Source organism: Myotis myotis, unplaced genomic scaffold (genome assembly GCF_014108235.1).
Source record: "Myotis myotis isolate mMyoMyo1 unplaced genomic scaffold, mMyoMyo1.p scaffold_m19_p_3, whole genome shotgun sequence".
In the NCBI taxonomy this organism is placed as follows: domain Eukaryota; kingdom Metazoa; phylum Chordata; class Mammalia; order Chiroptera; family Vespertilionidae; genus Myotis; species Myotis myotis.
The window spans coordinates 23,742,735-23,765,399 of NW_023416335.1; the positions used below are offsets into that span (position 1 = coordinate 23,742,735).

The 22,665-nt window shown below is 50.2% G+C and overlaps 1 protein-coding gene across 2 annotated transcripts in view; it reads right to left on the bottom strand.

The window, feature by feature from the left end:
• The window catches only part of SFRP1 (secreted frizzled related protein 1), a 42,727-nt gene extending 22,868 nt beyond the window's left edge, over window positions 1-19,859 (bottom strand). Inside the window, exons 1-2 of one of the 2 annotated variants that reach the window (XM_036299943.1) lie at window positions 19,038-19,855; window positions 13,933-14,010 (exon numbers count right to left, since the gene is read on the bottom strand). In XM_036299943.1, the coding sequence (XP_036155836.1) occupies window positions 13,933-14,010; window positions 19,038-19,581 (622 nt within the window). In that variant the 5' untranslated portion in view covers window positions 19,582-19,855. Of the gene's footprint in view, window positions 1-13,932; window positions 14,011-19,037 lie in introns of both variants that reach the window. The other variant, XM_036299944.1, reaches the window with a different exon arrangement.
• Window positions 19,860-22,665: the final 2,806 nt, after the last annotated feature.

A 22,665-nucleotide genomic window follows, 5' to 3' on the forward strand; every position in this document is an offset into this window, starting at 1 on the left:
AAATGCGTTAGGGGGATGTGGCCCTGCTGGGCATGCTGGCAGCCTCTGCTTGCACAGAAAGCCATTCCTGAAAATGCCAAGCAAAGCTGGAAGGTGGCACCTATGACCGGCTGCCACAGGGTGACTTGTTAGATGTGCATTTGCACTTTGTCATTTCCAGAACACTTCGATAGGATCTCGTGGTGGGGTCTACACCCCAGTTCTGGGAAGTATGCACAATGATCCCTATTTGGCAGGTGAGAAAACTGAGGCTCAGAGAACTGAACTTGGCCAAACTCTCATGGTTGGTAAATTGTGGAGCTGGAATTAAAACGTGACTGTGAGGTTTAGAGAGTGCTCCTCAGAAGTCACTTGCTCCATGCTTCCAAACTGCTTTCCCATCAGGCCATGCCTTCCCCATGCAGGCAAAGAAGGGCCTATGCCCTCCAGCCCTGGGTTTCTCAGTAAACGCAGGAAGAGCTGGAACCTGCGACAAGGTCAGGAGAGGGACCCCAAATGTGGGACCAGTCCAAGAAGCTGAGTTCTAGGAACGATGGTTGTCCAAGATGTCCAGCCCCCCAGGCACTGTAGGCGAATACTCATCTACAATCGCATTTAGCAATGCACCCCAACTCCACCAAACTCCCCTGCCCTCAGCTACCCACTCTGAGACACTGACTTCTCCACAGGTGCCTGCGACAAAGGCCAGAGGTTCCCAGTGAACACTTCCGGGGAGCAGGGAGGGGCCCACGAAGATATCCTACCAAGAAACCACATCACAGAGTTTTTGCAGAACAAAACCATATACTTCAGGGCTGGAAGGAGCTTTAGAGTCCCCCTAGGGCAGTGGTTCTCAACCTTCTGACCCTTTAAATACAGTTCCTCACGTTGTGACCCAACCATAAAATTATTTTCGTTGCTACTTCAAAACTGTAATGTTGCTACTGTTATGAATCGTAATGTAAATATCTGATATGCAGGCTGGTCTTAGGCGACCCCTGTGAAAGGGTCATTTGACCGCCAAAGGGGTCGCGACCCACAGGTTGAGAACCGCTGCCCTCGGGTGACCCCTTCAATGTGCTTAAGGAAACAGGCTCGGAGACGTTAACACTGGCCCGAGTCACAAAGCCGTTTAGTGGCAGTGCTGAAATCGGATCCCGGGACTACAGAATCTGTGTTATTGTCCATCACATCTCCTTGCACAGGAGATTTTACCTTTGTTTTGTGACAGGTGGGTAACTGAGTCATGGAGAGGGTAAGTGGCTTGCCTGAGCTGACACAGCACATGGTCGAACCAGGCCTTGACTTTAGGTCCGTGTGACTCCTGAGCCATGCCTGTTCTTTCCCCTCTACTTTACAAATCCATGGGATTACAGCATGCCCTTTATGACAATCCCCGCGACCACTGGAATCTGCTAAGGAAGTGGCTCCTGCCCAGAGAACCAGCAGTTCTAAATGGACTTGCTGCAAACACCAAACAAAATAGGCCACGCTGGTCTTTAGAGTAATAAACAAGGCACCAAGGCTGTAGCAGTGTCCCCAGACTTACGAGATGGTTTTGCATAAAGACGTGCTGCAAAGAAATATTTATGGGCTTCTCTAAGCCTTCCTGAGCCCGGGGAAATCGGGGCCGTGTCCTGAGGGCCTCTCTCTGAAACGATGGGGGAAGGAGCAAGCCTCTGACCTCACCCGTGGAGACTTAGCACCTGCGAGGCCAGGCCAGCTGTAAGAGGCGCTCTCCCATTCGCTGTGCAAGCAGCTGGCTGCCATGGTTGTGCTTACCAGGCGGATGTGCTGTGAGCACACAGACAATCACACGGCTACACCCACAGCTCAGACCTCCCCATTACACAGACATAAACACACACACAAACCACTGAGGCCTCTCCCCTCGTCCTATATTGTAGCCACAGCCTCTTTTGGCTCCCTCCTCCAGAAAACCCCAGACACCTGAGCTGATCCAGCCCCTCGGGCCCTGACTAATGCCATTACCAGGCCAGCGATTACAGGGCTGGCTCCAGAAGCGCTGTGCTTGCTGCCTGCCTGACCCACTAACAAGGTCTGGGGAGAAAAGTCAGGGCCGTTTATGACGGCCCCTAATGACAACTGCTCTTGGTAATGACCAGCTCTGCGGTGACCCAACTCGGAGTTGATTACAAGCTCTGGCTCCTGCTCCACACGCCCAGAACAAAGGTTTCTCGGGGGCCCTGACCACAGCAGATGGGCCCCTTCCCTGGCCGTGTGCTGACCTCATCAGGCCCGCTTTCAGGAGCTCCTTCAAGTGGGTGGCCAGCGCTGGCCCACCCCTGGCCAAGCACTGCCCTGAGCCCTTCAGGGATGTGACTTGAGGGCCTCCTCTCTCCCCCGTGTCCTATGTTGTAGCCACAGCCTCTTAAAAGAAGCCCTTGGGTGGGGAGCAGGAGGACACCTGAAAGAGAAGGTCCTCATTCATCCGGCAATGATGTGCTAACAGCAAAACCTCAGGCTTCAGGGTGAGATGTTTGGAACAGGAGAGATGTTTGGTTGAGGGTGAGGGTGAGGATAATTGTATACAGATAAGACCCATCTTCTGGCCAACTAAGGTCTTACCTTCCTTGCCAAGGGCTCAACTCAGGGTTCAGAGCACCACCTAGAGGGAGGAAGCGGTGGCTCTCTGGCTTTGACTAGGGATGGCCCTCTTCCTAGACCTGGGGAGAAGGATACAAACATTCCCGTCCACACAACTGACAGCTCTTTGGGTGTTGATCACAAAGTCAGCCTATGAAGTATAAAGTATAAGCAGGGCCATGTACCCAGTAGAAGCCCCACAATCATCTGTTGAATTAAATCTGTGCAAAAATGAGCACCTCCTGCAGATAGCTTTGCAACAGAAAATGCATGTGTACACACACACACACACACACACACACACACACATATCATACACCTATGTATAAATGAATACGTGCTTAGAGTGAAGAAGCTGTAACCCGAGAGGCTGGGTGGCTGGCATTTGGCATCTTGCACCTCTGAATCTCAGAACAAAGACTGTAACTCTCCAGTTAGCCCTGCCCCCTGTGGGTGGAGGGGGCTGCGGGTTCTCTGGAGGTTAGAGGCTGCCCTCATTGGCCCAGTGTCGCTTTTCCACTTCCCAGCACCTTGCCCAAAACAGACAATTCTTACTGATGGACCTCCTTCCCTCCTGTAGCCCTGCCCCACCAGCAGGTGTCTCTGACTCAGGCCCACGGTCACAGTAAATGGGTAGCCACACCTGCTCATTCCAACTGCTGCCCATTCATAGGAAATGGTCCCGGTGCCACTGGGGCCCTGCCTCCCTGCCAGCAGGGTACACAGGCAATGGTGTGGGTCAGAGGGCCCACTTTCCCTCTTCACACCTCCAGTCAGCCTTCGAGACCCCACATTTCTGGCTGGGACTAGCCCTTGCACAGGATGCTGAGTTGGTAGTCAGAAAGGACATGTGACTTTCTTTGCCTGCATTCATTTAGCTGCGTTAAGTTTGGTCACTTTAAGAATTATTATCTGTTGTGAATCTTCACGCCCTTTTCTAGCCCCCGTCTCCTGACACCAGGAATGCCTTCTTTACTTTCTCCATTAATCTTGAGCCTGAGTTAGGTTACTTTTCTCCTCGAGGAAACTTGTCTGAATTTCTCCAGCCTCCAAAAGGAAAAGGAAAAAAACCCTTCCTTCTTCAGGCCGGGGAGCTGGGACCATGCACTAAAGCAGCAGTCGCCAACCTTTCACGGACCACCAGTGGTCCACAGACCACCGGTTGGCGACCACTGCACTAGAGCATCTGAAATCACCAGTAACAGAGACAAACAAGCACTGCCAAGGAAGGCCTCATCCACCGGATTCTTAAATTCTTGGAGGACAGGTCCCTCCTCTCAGAGATGAGAACTCAGGAAGCCTGGAAGTGGGGCCACCTCAGCCACAGACCCAAGTGCCTGCATCCAAGGCCCATGAGTTCATGGCAGCTGGAACCGCTGCCCCACGTGGAGTGCACGTGAGAGGACTCTCCGGGGTGCCAGCTGTTCTGAGGGTCTAAAGTGCTTATTCCAAACCCCCGTTCCTAGCTCTGCTGCCAGACTCAGAGTTCGGGGTCACCTGCAGCCCCAAAGCCATTCCCAGGAGCTGAATGGGTCTGTTGTGGAAGACACACCAGTGTGAACTCAGTTTCAAAGGGCTCACACAGAGGAGAACACATCGGAGGTAGAGGAAGTGTCCTGGGTAGACGCTGAAGGAAGGGCTAGAAAAAACAAGGAAGGCAAAACCCTGCTCAGAATCCTGCCAGACGGAGCCAGAACACAGCTCAGGGAGCTGTCCCCAAGTGCCTCCCACTGCCAAAGCACATTTGGGCATCTCTGTACAACTCACAGACAGCCTTTCAGAATTTGTAAATGATTTCCCTATGCCTGCCCTGCAGAAAGCACTCCTTTATCCCCCTAAATATCTGCAAGCCAGGAAGCATCTGTTACCTGCACATCAATCTCTAAGCGCTGCCAGGCAGCCTGGCCTCGCAACCCCAACCTGGAAAGGCCGTTTATTCTCGGGACTCAACCCTGAGCACAGATGCCCCGCACACGAGCCCAACCTGAAAAGTCCTCATAAACAGACACAGGCGTCACCTGTTCTCCAGGGTCCTGGTTCCTCTCCCTGACCCAGCACGGAGGCTGGCATGGCAGGGGCCCAGGGTGGCACCTAAGTTATGGGAGGTACCCGCAGACACCATGAAACTCGGTCCTGCTCTAAGTGAAACTCAGTCCTGACCAAGCACGGTGGTCTGGAAGCTCCAGCCTCTGGGACTGAGAAGCAGCGGTTTATAACTCAGCAGTCACTCCCTAGAAAGCCACAATGAACAATGACCACCATAGCTTCCATTCAAGATGGAGAAGGCTTATTTCCTCTCTTCTCCATCATCTCCTTTTGTTTGTTCATTCACTCATCACTCAGATGGTCCTGGGTACTCGCTGTAGCACCCACAGAGCAGGACGCGCCCTCTTTACTCCCAAGGGGATCTCTCGCGACCACCACCAGTGAGCAAAGCTGGGGACCCCGGGGAAGCACCTCGGCCCTTCTGGCACTAGAATTCCAACTCAGCAGAATTCACAATGCTCTCCCCTCCCACCGCGCCCTGGCCCCAGCTCCCAAATCACTCAACACGCCCCAGCGCCCTGCCAATTTGGTTCAACAAATGTCTATTTTCAAAGAAACCTAAGCCGGCCGCTTCTGGTTCACGTCCCTCATAACTCATCACCGGCTGTGTATGCGATGCTGAGGGAAGCCGTCTGAGGCTGGTCCCCCTCTGAGTCAGGAAGTCCCCAGTGCCAGCATTAAGTGGCACTCAAGCCCAGGGAGGCCCGCGCAGTAGGGGCGGCCTCTGCGCACACAGGCGCTGCCAGTTCTCGCTCCTAGCGGCCCAGCGGCCAGGCTGCAGCGCCAGGTCCTCCCGGCACAGAGAGAGTGACAGCGCTAGTGACAGGCCCGTCCTCTTACACGGCAAAGCTGTAGCTCAAATATTTATTGTATGTGTCTGGCTTTCACACGGAATCTGCAACCTGCCAGTTAGCAGTGTTTACCTTGGTAGAAATTCACGGGAAACCTTAGCCTGAACAGGCCCAGAGTTTATTTTACTGCCAGATAAACAACTTTCTTTGATAAATCATCCATGTGACAGTGTTCCTGAAAGACTAAACAAAGATTTCGAGTGCAATCTATAGGCCTTTGAGAAGCCTTTCAAAGCTAATGCATGTTTAATTGGCCGCTCTAAGCAGGCTGAGGCAGGGCAAGGGCCTGACATTTCTGTGGCCATTTGTTCTCCTTTAAAAAAAAAAAAAAAAATACAGACTGGAGTTCCTGGCTCATTTCTGCAAAATTGGACAAAATTTACCAATATTTAAATGTTCGATTGCTTCTCAACAGCCTGTGTTTCGGTCCAAAGGAGCACCTATCAAACATCAACAAGGCAGTTGTTGGAAAAGGAATTAAAAACTGCCCTGCAGATACTGCTTGAGAAAAGGGGAGGATGGAGGGAAGTTCAACACACAAGGTCTAAGTCCCTCTTAAACAGGCCCAATGAATTATGAGCAGAAAAGCTCATATAAGGAATATGATTTCTAAGTAACACACAAAAACACAAAGAAAAAGCGTGGGTCAGCATGTCCTAGACTTGGTCTACACTCAGCCCAAGCTCCCTGTGTTCTGCAGGCTTGGCTGTCTGATGACATCCAGCCTTACGATGACGTAAGGGTGGCATCTAACTAAAACTGCTAGTAGGTAGGGTTTGTGTGTTTTATTTTATCTGCTTTGGTTTGGTTTGGGTTTGGGTTTGGTTTTTTAACTACAGCACCTTGAAGTTGCATAAAACTTTTAAAGCTTTTCCAAATACAGACTGGAGTTTCTGGGCTTTTTAAAAGGCTTCTTCAGCATAATCCTCTTTTAACCAGAGAATTAATCGGGACATTCCATTCCATGTCCTAACATTTTTTTTATTTTTTTATTTTTGGCAAACCAGATTTCATTCGTGCCAGGCTCTTCTTACCTGGGCTGATTTCCATCCGGACACAATCTTTTTGAATAAGAAGAGAACATGGCGAGGGATGGAGCAGCCACCATATTCCAAGAACTATACACACTTGATTAATTCAATTCTCCCCACAGTGACACAGGAATCGCCGTCCACATTTTACAAGTGAGGAGACAGGCTCGGGGAGGTTGAGAGACTTCCTCAAGGTTGCTCAGTTTATCGGGTTGGGATTTAATCCAAGCCCGTCTGGCCAGAGGCATATGTTCTTTATATCCTACTATACTACCTGCTTCTCTCCACAAAGAAAGAAATCAGCGACTGCTGAGCCCTTTCTAGGTGTTAGGCACAGACATCAGCCCATTTATATCCCACAAACTCTGAAGTAGTGAAGGAACACCCTGTGCCCCCCTTCCCAGGGAGCTTCCTCTACCGTTCCTGGCAGGACGGAAATGTGATGGGCGTGAGAGAACATGAAGGAGGAAGGGTATGGAATCTGGACTGGCTACCCAGGTACGTGCTGGTGGAAACAAAACCTGTAAGGGATGCCAGGCGGAGTGGCCTTGGGCAATCAACTGGCTAACTCCTCTATCTGAGCCTTCTTTTCCTCAGCCTTTAGGATAAAAGCCCTGGACTGGCTGATCTTGAGGCCCCATCATGCTCAGCAGATCTAATGACAATGGGGTACAGATGAGCAAGACAACGCTCTAAGAAATGGGCCACTTGTGTGGGTTACAAACAGCCCCTCTATCCAAGCTCATCCTTTACCCCTCTTCCTCCAGCCAGTCTCTGAGAGGCTTCAGATAGCAGGGGTGAATTGGAGGGCAAATCCTCCTTCCCCTCTTCTCCAGGATAGTTTGTGTATACATCAGATGATAAAGAGGACATTTGTTAAGTGAAATAAGCCAGACACAAAAGGATAAATACTGTAGGATTCCACTTATATTCGGTACCTAGAATAGTCAAAGTCATAGAGACAGAAAGTAGAATGGTGGTTTCTGGGAGTGAGGGGAGAGAAGAATGGGGAGTTAGTGTTTGGGTAGAGTTTCAATTTGGGGTGATGAAAAATAACCAAAGACGAATGGGGGTGATGACTGACAACAATGGGAATGTACTCCACGCCACGAAACTGTATACTTAAAAATGGTAAACTTTATATTATGTACATTTTACCACATTAAATTTTTTTAAAGGTGAGGGCTACTCACACCCAGAGAATTATAGAATCACAGGTTGGAGAGTACATCACCGTTTGGCAACTGACCATCCCCAGGTCAGACCTGGACTTCACCACAAAGAGGGGGAAGTCACGTGTCAGCCAATCCTGAACCAACCAAGTCCATACCTAGTCCATACCATGTCTTAGTACAAAGAAAAGCCACCATTCCAGCACGGTGCAAGGAGGCGGGAGAGCTGAAACCAGAATTCAGTTCAGGAAAGATTTCGACAAATAAGGCGAGAGCAGAGTTCACTTCTCTGGTGAGAGTCACAAAGGGAGGCCTCCAGTGCCAGGGACAGTCGCTGGGCTACTGCTGTTCCTGCAGACAGCCCCAAAACGAATGTGCAGTGAGTCCAGCCTGTTTGCGGGGCCCAGGACTGGGTTCCTTACCCACCAGCTCATCTGCTCCTTGCCAAAACCTATACCTGGCTATCAGTTGTCATTTCTTAGAGGGAAACTGAGGGCTGGAGGGGTTGAGAGATTTGCCCAGTGTTGCAGAGTATCCATATAGTGGTAGAGGGAGGGCTGAACTCAGTCCCAGAGAACGCCATGCCCACCCATGGATCCTGGGTTTCTGTGTACTTTCTCACACTTAAATATGCTTTCACAGGTTCAAAGATGCTAAAGAGAAGTGCTTCTCATTGAAATTTGCTTTATCTAATGTCCTCTCATGACAGGTATAGACAAGAAGGACTGAGAGGAGATGGGATGCACCACCCTCACCAGTGGGGGAACTAGGGCTCTTTCCCCAGCTTTTCCTCCGTTCCTCAACGTGACTTCCGAGTGCGAGGTGCTCCCGATCTGACCTCAATCCAAACTGCTCAAGACCTGCTTCGTCTGGCCAGGACCCCAGGTCTGGCATCTATTCAGGAACTCTCCTATCTGAGACAGTGGGTGAGCCAGGAATGACATCACAACGCACCCAGCCAACTCGAAGGCTTGGAAGGCTCCTGGTTCAGCGAGGTCTGTGCACTGTCCAACCCTCCTTGTGCCTGTGAAGAATAAACTGGTCTCTGGCCGTGAGCTGGGCATTACACTTCCAGGGCACTTAAAGTGCTCAACCCTGCCTCTTCTCTCACATGAGATGCCACAACTCCTTCTGACTATAGACAGAGCTGGGGATGGGTTATGTATTTTAGAGATTGTCTATTGCCCTTCCCCCTGCCTCCAGTCTCTCTCTCTGGCTTCTCCAGTATCTGCAAACACCCTTAAGCCTTTGTTTCCCTTCTCTCATGTCTATTTAATTTTACTTTGACTGAACTAGATTTCTGAATGCTAGGGCTTCTTTTTCTTTTACATATACACTCAGTCACCCCAACCAGGGCATGTGGTTTTCCTTGGACTTAATAAACAAGTGGCACATATTCACTTGGAAAGGAGCCTTCGTCCTTTTATTAAAAAAGGAAGTCCAGTTCCCAAATCCCTGCCATCCTGTGTCACTTATATTCTCATCTGACAAACATTTAATTGTGCCTCCATGTCTAAGACACCGTGCCAGAGGCTCTAAGTACAAGCAGACCTTGTTCTGTTCATTCTAAGACACAGATTATCGTTACATTTGAACACAAACTATGTTTTCTTTGTTAGTGGTACCAAACCAATAGTGCATCTCACAATTAATGGGCATCTTATATTAAGTAAAATACGGTACAAGATACAGACCCTGCTCTCAAGCAGCTTACAGATGTTGCAATTATTTTGCTGGCAGCCAGTGTTCCTCCTCTGTGGGAGGAAACTCGGGGCTTAGTTTGGAAAGGCTGGACCTACTCTTTGCAAGAGATCAAACAGCCCTTCAGCGTAAAACACTGTGTCTCCGAACAGCAGCACAGCCAAGACACCTTGGAAAAGGAGTGAGAACAGATTTGTGAAGGTGCAGGAATCTTCAAACATCCTTCTTGTAGGAAATACTCCCAAACACTTAACTGTGAGAGCTGATTTTTTGCTTTCCTATTTGATTCATTTTTAGTGTTGCAAAAGTATGTTTTTACTCTTTATGAGGAAACATATAAATGGGGGGGGGGGGGGGGGGAATCCTTCCAGAAAGCAAGGAAAATTTCTGGGAGCAAAGAAATCTTTTTCCACAGTGAGAAAATACCGGACTAAAGAAGTTGTCAACTGAACTCTCAAGCTCAAGAAAACTGTGGAAGCCGGTAAAAGAAAGCTCTGAACTATCTCATCATCATGCACATTTCCAGCAGAAACACTTAAGGGTGTTTGCAAATACTGGAGAAGCTAGAGTGAGTGGCCAGAGGTGGGGTTCTAACCTGGCAGCAATTATAAATCAGACCCTCACATCCCTGGGACAAGCTGACCTGAACACGGCCATGGCACTGGGTTACTAACAGCAGGATCATTAGTGTGGCCACTTGCAATGCTACATTGGCCTGCGTAAGAGATGAGAGCAGCAGCCTGTTGTCACGTAGCAGGAAAACCAGAGAGGACAAAAAGCAGATCGGCACGTCTTAAATTGAGCACTGCACGCAGGCTGGCCACCAACTTGAATTCAGAAACTGCACCACCTAACTTCTGGCTACCCCATCTGGTGCTTCATCCAGGCGGATCCGACTGCATGCCTGAGCATCTGCACACAGGTGTTTCTACTGATGCTTTTCCCTGTTGGAGGAAAAAATGTGTTCTGAACCGAGGGGGTCCGGCGCAGGGGTGGAGAGGCTGGTGGCCAAGCACACCAGGCAGAGTTAAGCGTGCACCGCCCGAGGAGGAGGGATGGTAGGCCATGCGGGAGTCCGAAGAGGAGTTGGCAGGAGGGCAAGTGTGCGTGCTGACCCAGAAGGAATGCACCCCTTGTTCCTGGAGCTCACAGAGAGCCTTCCAACAACCTGATGTCTTCCCATCCGGGATGTCAGGGCCACTTACTGCAAAGTTTGATCCCTGGAGTAGGGAGTAAAATGTTCTTTTTCTTTTCTGTTGTGTGTCATCTTACATTGCCGAATGTCTTTGTTTCCTAATTGAATCCCATCAGTGTAAGCTAACTGCCTCACGTACTTGAAATGAACGCAGCTCAGAACAAGTTCCCCACAAGGCTGCATTCTTCAGGGTGCTCAGCAGGGCAGAGCTAGGCTCAGCCCCTGTAGAGAGGAGCCCTACTTATTGTCTTAGAAGAGCATTACAAATAAAAAAACTAAAAGTCTCTCTGCATCCAAATCATCCAAATCAAAGAGGCCTCCCATATACCACACCCATGCTGGAGAGATAAACGTCTCTACGGCAAAGTCCGATGGCCGTTCGTCTTCTCTTAAAGAGGAAGGCACGTGACAGAGAGTCAAAGAACTCCAGTTGGGAAAGTCAGATTCCTTATTTACGAAATAAGTGAACTTGATAAGATGACCTGTACGTTCCGGGAGGAAGTCAAAAGTTCTATGAACCCAAGAAGAAAATAATCTCAGAGCTAAAAGAACAGTCCCAAACAGTCACTCAGATTCACCAAGACCTGATAATGGTTATTAAAATAAGATAGAGCCCTCTCTCCTGGAAGCCGTGAGCAGGTGCTTGCGCACTTAGTAGGCACCTACTTTTTAAGGGGAAAGATGTCCATCCCCAGGTGAGTTACCTGAGCACCAGACTCTTACCCTGCACCAAAAGGTCAGCCTTTCACATTCAAATTATTTCCCAAGGCTTGACTCTTCAGCTCCCCTCTAGGGAATGTCTCCAGGGTCACTAGTTGCCGCAAAGCCCCTAGTTACCAGAATTTTGGTAGGTAATTGGGGGAGATTAGAGGAGACCTGATGACAAGTTCAGGTTGGTATGTTCCAGACTACAATCGGGGCGTAAGCATGGATTCTCTTCTCACACCTCCTTGGCATTAATTAACTTTGGCCTTGAGTCCCCACAGCCCCTCTCTTCAGCTGGTAAGTTATAAAATGACTCCATAGTGTCTAAAAAATCATTGATTAGTGTTTGGTCAGGATTTTAAATTTCTTAAAGTTAAATTTCAATTTATCCTAGGTAAGTATTTTTTTATATGGCCTCTAGCACAGGGCTTTGCACTCAAGAAACATTGAATGAATAGACATGTGAATCAATGAATAATCAGATGCACTGGATTTGAGCTCCATACCAGGAAGACACCCCCTGCCAGTCACCTCCACACTCAGTTCCAGGGTTTTCCCATCACTCTTCCCTCAGGAGCTGAGCCTGATAGAAGTCACATGAGCATTCACATCAGCTAATGTATTACCTTTCAGAGTTTAATATAATTCCCTGGATTTGATGAACTGCCAGGGGGCCAATTTCTGAAAGTAAGTGTGGTGATTTACAATAGCGGAAGAGGATCAATGAAATCTACAAGAGTGGCCCCTTAGTCATCCCTCCTAAGGATCCTTCAGGAACACAGCCATACGTGAGCAGATTCTTCCTGCTCCAGCCCCGCAGCAAAAGGCTTCCCATCAGGATTTCTGAGATATTTTATGTTCTTTTTCTCCATTTCTTAGGGAAAAAAATATCCCAATCCCATGTGTGGATGTAAAGCTTGTTGCTAAGGCAGTGAGAGGCTGCGCACCCACAGGCTTACTCACAGGAGACCCACCAGGTTCAGCCTGGCATTGAACACCTTCTGACGAAGCAAGAGTGTGACCATCAAGAAGCAAATGCCACTACGGCCAGATGGCAGGGTAATCAGAGCTCTCTATAACAATTTCATTTGAGTTCATTTAAGATGACAACAAGGAAAAGTGTGTGACAAACACAAGCAGCAAAATGCAGAACAGACCAAATCTTTGAGGTACTGCTGTCTTCCCCAAGGATAAAGGAGGCAGATGGAGACACCTAGTGTAGAAATGAAGCATGCAGCCTTGGCCAGTTTGGCTCAGTGGATAAAGCATTGGCCTATGGACTGAAGGATACCAGGTTCGATCCTGGTCAAGGGCACATGCCCAGGTTGTGGGCTCAATCCCCAGTGTGGGGCGTACAGTAGGCAGCCAATCGATGATTCTCTCTCATCATTAATGTTTCTATCTCTCTCTCCCTCTCCCTTCCTCTCTGAAATCAATAAAAATATACTTTTTTTAAAAAAAAAGAAAGAAATGAAGCACGCAAAACACATCCCTCCTCAAGAAGCTCTCCATGGCAAAGGGTCTCAATTCCCCAACGTGTCTTCAGTCACAATGGCAAATACCCTGAGAGCACATCTGTCATATGTACAATGTCCTTTAACTTGCATGTGTGCACACATACGCGTGCAGCTCATTCAGACGTGGCACTTTGCCAGTACGAGGCCTTTTCGTGTACTTGGTGATATGTGGTGGTGGTTCTGAAAGGGCACACTCACATTACCTACCGTTCTGCTTTTCCTGGTAAGAATTCTGTACAAAATCCAGCCTCAGGAACACGGTGCAGGCATCATGAGAAAACCCCTGTTTGCGTCAGGCTGAACCTGTCCTTCAGCAAAGCAGGCCTGGCCGAGACCATAGAATAGAGGCAGGCACAAGGGAGTCAGCTGTTCAAATGGATGCAGTGAACATTTATTTCTCCCAGAGGAGAGACGCCCACGGTGTCTGGAGCACGGGTCTTCCACCACATCCCCACCAGGGACCATCCCTGAAAGGCCACCTGAGATCAGCTCCCCGGGACACATCAAGCCCTTCTCCTGGGCTCTAAGTGCTGATTCGAAATTCCCCTTTAACCCACAGTGATTTGGGGAAAAGGAAGCTAAATCTCAATCCTGTGGGGGTGTCAATTTTCTTTGCCTGGAAGGACCTGATAGAGGCCCCTTCTCTGAGTGTCCTAACAGTAGACTCACCTCCCTAGGAAGGCACCCAGCCTCCAGCCATTTTAGATCCTGGGTAGAGTGGTGCTGACACCTAGGGGTGGATGGAGAAAGAGCCGGTGCGGAGAGAAGACCAGCCCTAGCTGAACGCTGTGCCTCCTGGTAGTTTCCAAGGAGTGGTGTTTCCCCCTAGTTCCTGTCCACCTGTCCCCAAGTCTACCTCCCTCACTCCTAGAGAGGGTCGCCAAAATCCTTTCCAGGGACCTCCCACACAGAAGGACAAAAGCAAAGTTTGACTTTAATAACAACCGCCCGGATCCCCACCCTGTTTAGTCTTCCATCTGCCTGAGAAAAGTAGCCACAAGGGAGGCTGGAAGTAGAGAACATAGCGCCCCAAAAAGACGCATCCACAGGCTCTGTTCAGCGGGATATGGGCCAGGAGGAACCTGGGAATGCCAAACCTCCCCAAGGCAGCCAGGGATGCTTTCTTACCAAACTCGCTCGCACAGAGATGCTCAATTATCGCTTCAGATTTCAACTCGTTGTCACATGGAGGACACACAGTTGTGCCTAGGAAGGGAGAGGAGGAGAAAAAGGAGCTGTGAGTTATGGGGTTAATGGGTGCAGAGAGAAGCCTTCCCTGGGAAAGACATCAACCCACGACCAGAAAGAAAGTAGTTAAAGGTCTTCTGGAATTTCTGAAGGGCAACCTGAAAATCAAAAAGAAGACGCCTAAAGCCCACAACCTAAAGCTATAAGCAGACATACGGCTTCTTGAAAATTTCGGGGCTAGAGCTGTTGAATATGGCACACCTATTTAAAGCAACAATATCGGGCTGGGTGGAAGCAGTCCTGTAACTTGCGGCTTAATGGGGTATGATGGGTTTCAGGGGAAAGTTGACTTATAAACCAAACACATCTATTCCAGTTGGTTTCCTGTTCTTTCCCCCCTCTCTTTTAAATATCCCCCATCCAATTCCCACCCCCTTCCCATTCCCAAACTCCCAACAAGACAGCAGGTCAATCTGACCCGGCTCTTCAGGAGCCAATAAATAAAACTCAGCCAACTCATGAACTCTAACCCCAGGCCCAGAACACCCCTCTCCAAAAGGGCAATTGCTAGCAAGAGCTGCCAAATGGGAGGAGAGAGCTGGGTGGGAGAGACTTTCTGGAGGCATTTTCACAGCGCTGTGAAGTGCTTTGAAGAGATGTGTGCATGGCTGACCTGAGGGCCACTGATAGGTGGCTAAGCTCCAGGGGAAGAGGCATCTGAGGCCAGGGCTAGAGGCCTCCTCTAAGATAAGATGCTGCTGGTGCTAGAGGGATCCTGGGGAGATAAACTGTCTCTGTGGAAGGGCAGGGAGAAAGTGGTACAGTGGAATCCCCAAAAGGGCATAGTGGCTTATCATCACCATCACCATCCTCACCACCACCATCCTCACCACCACCATCCTCACCACCACCATCCTCACCACCACCATCACCACCACCACCACTACCACCATCATCACTATCACCATCTCTGAAACCACCTGGAGTTTTATCCATGATCTAGGAAGAAAGCATTAGCATGTTCCAAGGGTACTCCATCCTTGGCACAGCATTAGAGGCCATGCCAGGCTGGAGCTAAGGAGCAAAGGAAAGTCACCCCAAGGAAGGATGTGTACTGAGTGACCTTTGCTCAAATATAAGGCTCTTCATCCTGCTCCCTCCCTTCCCTCTCCATGGCTTCTGGGAGAGCAGTCCTCCTCAGCGAGCTCCCCTATGGCTCAGTGAAATGAGCAAAGCCTCCCAAGATGGGGGTTAGGTAGGGAGCTGCACAGCCCTCCCAGATCAATGCTGTTCCCAGGACATAACTGGCCCAGGGCTGGCCACCCACCCCCCACTTCCCAGCAGGGTCCCTACATGACCTAGCAGAGACCACATGCCTTAGTCTTTGTACCCAGAGCCAAACACCGTCCAGATTCTCAGTGCAGCAGGAACCATAGCCACACTCCAAGCAGAAGACTGTCTGGCTGTCTTTTGGCCCAGATGTGGGAAATTTGCTTTTCACACAAAATCAAATTTGAAATTGGTAGTGTTTCTAACAAAGGGAAAAACTTAGCCAGAGTTTTACATATGGTTCTTGCTTCCCTGGGGAGAAAAACAGGGAAAGGAAGTCCCGCAATATGGGAAGGACGTTGTTACTTATAGAGGGAGCATCAACTTTGCTGTGGGATTTTCCTTGTTTCCTTATTTTTTAAAAAGTGGAAGCTATCATATTGCAAGGTTCTATGAATACAATCTTGACTAAACAAGTAGTGGGACCAGGGCCATCAGCATGTAAACACCAGGTCTCCATCTGCTCCACACACTCACATCATGTGGTGTAGACACACTGAGCTCCCCACAGGGGCACTTCCCGCAGTGCCACCCATGACCTTTGGCCGTCAGTGCCTCTCAGGGCTGCAGGATCTTGCTGAGGTGAGCTCAACGTGGCTTCCCCCCATCTTGCTTTCCTTATAGCTGACTCTGGAGCAGCAGCAGCTGGATCCAGAGAAGGGAGGAATGTGTAATGCAATATTAATCTGTGCCCCTCCGATTGTCCTTGGGGCCCCACAGGCTGCCTCAGCAGGAGAAATCCACCCAGTCATCTGTCTGAGAGGTAGAACAAAACCTCTTTGAAAGTGTATTTAAAATAATGTTTAAAGCAAAGGAACCAAAACCTAAAACGTTTTTGTGTTTTATTAATATTTAAAGGGAGGTAGAAGAGAAAGTCCCATAGTGGAATCAGGATTAAGTGAATTTTTTAAAATCAATGCACACACAAGTACCTCACACATTCTCTGCCCCCCTCTCAAACACAGCACATCCCCCCCCCTCCCTCTCCCTCTCTCTCTCTCTCTCTCTCTCTCTCTCTCTCTCACACACACACACACACACACACACACACGCGCAACACGCACACATGCACACACACAGGCACACACAGCAGGTCTTCCCCAGCCATCTCCTGGATACATGGAGAAGGGATTCTGTGGAAGGCTCTTGGTCATAATGATCACATGCGGCCTCTGCGATCTGTGACTACAACAGCCAGGCTGATTTAATGCACAACATGCGTAAACAACAACAAAACTAAACTAAAAGTATTTGCTTGTTCAAACAACTTCAATCAGTAAAACCTGGCAGGGAGGGGGAACAACTTATCAGAGTGCACAGGTCTAATGTAAGTGCAAGACTTAGAAATAACTTTCCTGGGGAAAGAACCATCGCCTCTCCCATAACAGATGCTTGATGCAGCTCAGGCCATGGCCCTTTTTTTGGGGGGGGGGGGGGGTCTTTTGCCTCATTTCTCATAACTAAGTTTATCTTTAATAACACATGGCCACAAAGGGAGGCCCAATACCCCCAAGTATGTAAACAGAAATCAGCTAAATCATGCAGAGATCTGATGCTGCTTTGAAAACTGTTTTTTCATTTTTAAGAATAAAACAATAAAAATAGTGCATGTGTACTTATTGCCATCCAAAAGTACCAGTTCTTATTCGGGAGCTACCAGCCATAAGGTTATAATGACCAGTAGTGCAGTCATCTCAGCCTGTCCCAACACACACACACACACACACACACACACACACACACACACACACAGCCTTTCCACCTCCAGTGGCCATCCTGCCTCAGAGGAAGTCCTGTGGGGCTCCCACTGAGTGGCTGTAGTGCTGGGGAGGAAGATTCCTTCTCAAAGCAGAGCCTCTCACCAAAAATGCCAAGGGAGAGCCAGTTCCCTGGTCCCACACCTGACTGGACCTCTCACAGCCTCTCTCTGTTCAGCAGCTGGTCTTGGGAAGGTGACTGCTTGGACAGAGGAAGGAGAGAGGAGGATGTACAAAAAGGCCCAGGCAAGGGGAAGCAGACAAGTGGAACAGCAGCCAAAGAGTAAACGGCTTCACGAAGACACCCAGACTTTGGAGTTCAGCTGGGAGGATTCTTTCCTCTTCCTCAGTAGGCTCCCCAGCCAGTCTTCCCATCTTTCCCCAGAAAGTATTCCCCCAAAGATCTCCATGTCCACCAACTAGCTGTCCCAGAAAGAGCTGGCCACAGCCTCGCGGAGCAGGGCTGGGCTGGGCTAATCCCCCAGTGGCCCTCGGCGGGGGAAGGGAAGGAGGAAAATGCTGTGGGCTGCAGGGGATGGCTCCACACCGAACACAAAGTGCTTTGTTTGCTCCAGGTAATTGCTCAGCTCTCAGGGTTGCACTTCCCAAAGATTAACCCTGTGAAGACACCCAGGAAGCGGAGAGCAAGAGGTGCCCGGACTTCGCCCCTGCAGGCAGGCTGCTGCCTTTCCAACCGGCCGGGACCCACGCCACCCAACATCAACTCCATCAGACTGATCCTCTCCCTTCCTAGAATAAGTAAGTGCATTCAAAGTTCAGGGTGCCCCTTGCCCCATACCTACCCCCACCCTCACTCTGAGGGAACACGCCCTTCGGTGGGCATCCCTTTTTGGCATCACCAGAGGATGGGCGAAGTCAGCAAGCAGCCAGCCCCACACCCGAAAAGCCCTCCCGACACCCGCCCCTGTGCTAAGCACACTGGGTATGGCTCCCCATCTCAGACTATCTCCACATCCTTAAATCTCAGCTCTGCTTCCAAAGAATTCAGGGTTGCATTCACTCCTATAAAAGTCAGGCCATCAAGGTGGGGGTTTTGCTGGTTTGGTTGTGTTGCCTCTCCGAGATTTCCCCCCCTCGCCCCCCACTCAAGAACTGCCCTTGAAAGCGGCAGGGACTTTGAGGAACCTCGGGTGGTCCCTGAGACAGTTAAAAAAGTATCAGAAATCCCACTCCCCAAGGAGAGACGAACAATGAACTAATTACATTTTTATCTTTCTAATTACCTGGGGATTTGTGTAAATGAGAGAAGCAGGGGGTATGCAAGAACGAGAAAGAAGAGACTTTCCACCCCCCAACGCTCCCCAAACTGTTACCTGAAAGGGGTGGAGAAACAGAAATCCCCGGTTTCTAAACTTTCTTCCTCAGCCAGAACTGCAGCTTGCCCTCCTGGGCTGAATGACTAGTTAAGGGAAAAGTTGTTTGTTTGTTTGTTTAAACCCTCATGGAACCTCTGAAAATAAAGCTGCTCCTTAGCCTGTTCCCGGCCGGTATTGGTTTTTCCCTCCTGGCGCATCCTGTCTGGGGTGTTAAGCGCTGCGATGGGGACTCGGTTCTCTCCCAGAGGAGAAACGGGCTCCCCTTTTATTTGGAGCTTTAGGCTTTGTTTCAGGTGTGGAAAAGAGAGACTGGACCCCAGGAAGAGTGGCTCCAGAAGCGGGACCCCGTTTAAGAAAGGGGGGAGGCTCAGCCGTCGCTGCCGGGCGAGCCCCGAGGTCCTTGCACCTGGATCGGGAGGGGCGCTAGGCAACACCTGGGACGGACTGCAAGCTGTGAAAAATCATTCTGCACAGCTTAAGAGCAATCTCTAGGGAGCACGTCCGAACTCCGGGGTGGAGCGGCAGCCGCGGGGTCGGCAGGAGCTTCCCCGCAGCCTCCGCTGCAGCCGGGCGAATCCCGGGGTCCCAAGACGCCCCGGGCATCGGAACGGGGAGGGCTTACCTTGAGGTTTGGAGGCTTCGGTGGCATTGGGTGGGGTCATGGCGATGCAGACGTCCCCCTCGGGGAACTTGTCACACTTGAGCATCTCGGGCCAGTAGAAGCCGAAGAACTGCATGACCGGCTCGCAGGAGTCCCGCACGGCCTCGCAGAGCCAGCGGCACGGGAAGATGGGCCGGTCCAGGCAGACGGGCGCGAAGAGCGAGCAGAGGAAGACTTGGGTGCCGATGTGGCAGTTCTTGTTGAGCAGGGGCACCCAGCTGCTGGCCTGCTGTTTCACCTCGGCCATGGTCTCGTGCTCCAGCAGGTTGGGCAGCACCATCTTCTTGTAGCCCACGTTGTGGCACAGCCGCAAGTCCGCCGGGATGTCCACGCACTGCGGCGCCTTGGTGTAGAAGCGCCCGTTCTGGTACGAGCCGATGTCCGACTGGAAGCTCACGTAGTCGTACTCGCTGGCCGAACCCGCGGCCAGCAGCCCGGCCGCCAGCGCCAGCAGCACGCCCCCGGCGGCCCCGCGCCGGCCCCCCGCGCCGCGCCCGCTGCCCATGCTGGCTCCGCGCACTCGCTCCCGCGACGTCGGGGCTGCCTCGGCCGCCTCCCCGCGCGCGTCCCGCCGCAAACTTCCAGGAGTCTCCGGCGACAAAGGGCGCCGTCCCCGCCCCGACCGGGCTCCGCGGCGCGCTCCTGCCCAGTCCCTGGCGGGTGGCGGCCCTCGGCCTGCTGCGGGGAGGGAGCGCGCGGCCTGAGTGCTGCCCGGGCTCCCGGGAGCGCGGCACCTACTCCCGAGGCTGCAGGACTCGAGTGCCCGGTGCTCCCGTGGCAAAGCCCTCTGAGCCTCCCGCGCAGCCAATCAGCTCGGGGCTGCGGCGAGCCGCACTCATTTAGCACGTCAGTCACCCGCGCAATTAGCCAATCGCTTCGCTTGCAACAGGGTTCGGTTTGCTAGAACTAAACACAGGTCAACACCCCTTAAGACACAAAATAAGAAATAAGTAAATAAAAGAAGGGAAACAAAGAGAGGAAAAAGGGAAAATAAAAGGACGGGGCAATAGAAGTGTAGGGTGCATGAAGACAATGTTTAACGCTGTAGTTAAACTTGCGTCGGGTCGGAGAGAAGCGAGGAATTTAACTGTACTTGCAAATCCATGAGATAATGAAGACTTTTTTTTTTTTTTTTACACCTTTTCCTCATTTCAAACAACAGCCTACCAGACAAGCAGCTCACCTCTTCGGTTTCGTTCTCTGTAGCTGCGATTCAAAGACAAGTCGTTTCCCGGACAAACCGGGGCTCAGGAAGGCAGAAGCCACGGAGGTCTGCTTTTAAGTCCCCAGCGGGCCCAGCTGGGCTCCCGCAAAGACCAGAGAAAGGTGCGTGGTGGGGGCTGTTTGCTGGTTTTAAAATGCAGGACTTTTCCGGGCAGGATAACCGGAGGGTGGCCCTCCAACAACACCGGAGGCATTAAGTAAATGTTGTTCAGTGTGGTGGGAAATATTGTTTGCAAAGGTGTTAGCTTTGGGAGGGCAGTTAAAAAAAAAAAAAAGGAAAAGAAAAAAAGAGAGAGAAAAAAACTACTCAAGTCCTAGCCCGACAGCATGTCTGTGTGTGCAGGCATATCCACATTGACATGTTTGTGGTGTAGAAAGCCAAAACATTAAAAACACATGTGCACTTATCAGGGTGGCGTGTGTAAATATCAAATCCATCACTCAGGCACACATGCTACATTCAGAGTTGGCCCAGGAACGAACCTCAAGTCAAAACCAAGAGTCCCCATTACAGCAGACAGCAAGGGGAGAGTATTAGCAGAAACACAGCTGGGCCTTCTCACCTGGCCCCCCAGGAACAGAAGTCTCCTTGCCACCCTCCACCTCAGAGTTCCTGGGAATTCTTTGTATGTTTCAAACATTGGGAGAGTTGGCAGTGTGACTGTGACTGACCCCAGGGACAGGAGACATCAGCAAGCAGTTTAGGAAGTTCACAGGTCTGAACTGCGTGTGCCCTGATGTGTGGGTGAAAGGAGGCAACGGATGCTGAAAACCCTGCATCTGAGGGGCAAATGGGCCGCAGATCCTATTGCTTAAGGCAGACACTGTAGGAGGCGCTGCCTTGCCAGCCAGCTTGTTTGTAAGGCTCCAGGGAAGCTGGCTTTGGACTCTGCAGACCAAATTTTTGGATGGACAGATTCCAAGTAAAGCTACTTGAGTTTGTGAAGAAGCGAGACTATTTTCTTAAAGCACTCATGCCCATACGGAGATTGTGATTCCACTGTGCATGCAAAACGCGTCTGCAGATTCCACTTCTCTCATCATTTCTAGGCTAATGAAAGGTGCACCAAAGCCCAGAGTTGCAGATGGAGGGACAGAGATGGAGAGAGATAAAGCAATAGTTTGGATGGCAAAGGGTTAATCCCTAAAACAATTGGTAGAGCTCAGCAGAGAAGCTGGGAAAGACATTCCTCACAGAGAACAGACTGCAGGAGACCAGGCAACTGTGTTTCAACTCAAGGGGCATTTAGAGAAAAATGCTGTTGGGTAGGGGGTCCTTCCCTCTGCTCCAGCCAGACCCTCAGTCCCATGCCAAATGTGTCTGTTTACTCCCTCCTTGGAAAGAGTTGTGTGTGTAAATAACATCCTCTCACCTCTGCATCCAGGCTTGGCTGACCTCTCATGTTTGCAGTTTCCCCAAATGGTGTGAGGACTTGAGTCTGTCCACCATTACAATTCTGAAATCCATCCAGGCGACTGCACCTCCACCAGCCCTGGAGTCTCAGGTCAGGAGTAAATCTCACAAACCCACCCATGGGAGGCCCTATGTCTGGTTGACCCCCACTGACTTTGATTAAAGTATGGTAGCAATCATCTCAGGTAGAAACTGTAGTTTAACTCTAACCCTGCTGTTTGGCTTAACAATAGAAAAGTTATTTTGATTTTCTGAATTATATAAATCATCCCATTCAATTGAATGCCTCATTGACTGTAATGTGAATAGCCCATTGATTGTGATCTTACTGGTTATCCAAGCACATTCTTCTGTACCTGGGAACCAGGACAGCGCAATTACTCTAAATTGCCTCGATGGCTAGAATCTAGATAATGTGTTCCTGGTAACTCAGTGGTCCCAAGACCTGAGGGCTCTAGATAATGTGTTTCTGTCAACTCAGTGGTCCCAGATAATGTGTTCCTGTCAACTCAGTGATCTGGAGACCCAAAACTATAATTAACATGCTTAATTCTGCTTCTGTAAACTGCTTTTTTGCAAACCAGGTTCCTCATTCCAAACCCTGGGATGTAATCAATACCTTTGTGATTTTTGCCTATATAAATCTGGTGTTGTGGCCATCTTATCACTTCAAGATTTGGGAGAGTGAAATGCCCCCTTGGAGTCCCGGATTGCAATAAATGTGACTCTTTAATTCGACCTCTTGAGGCATCCTTCTGTGATTCGCGGGGTACATTATAACATGATCACCCACAATCCCCAACTCCCCACCCCATGCCCACATGGTCTTACTGCCTTAGAAGCCTGGTAGGCCATGCTGGTGACACAACTGTCTCAAGGACAAACAGGGGGTGTGGGTGTAAATAAGACCCCAGAACCCTAAACCCAGTTTCTGGCTCCTTCCAAGGCCCA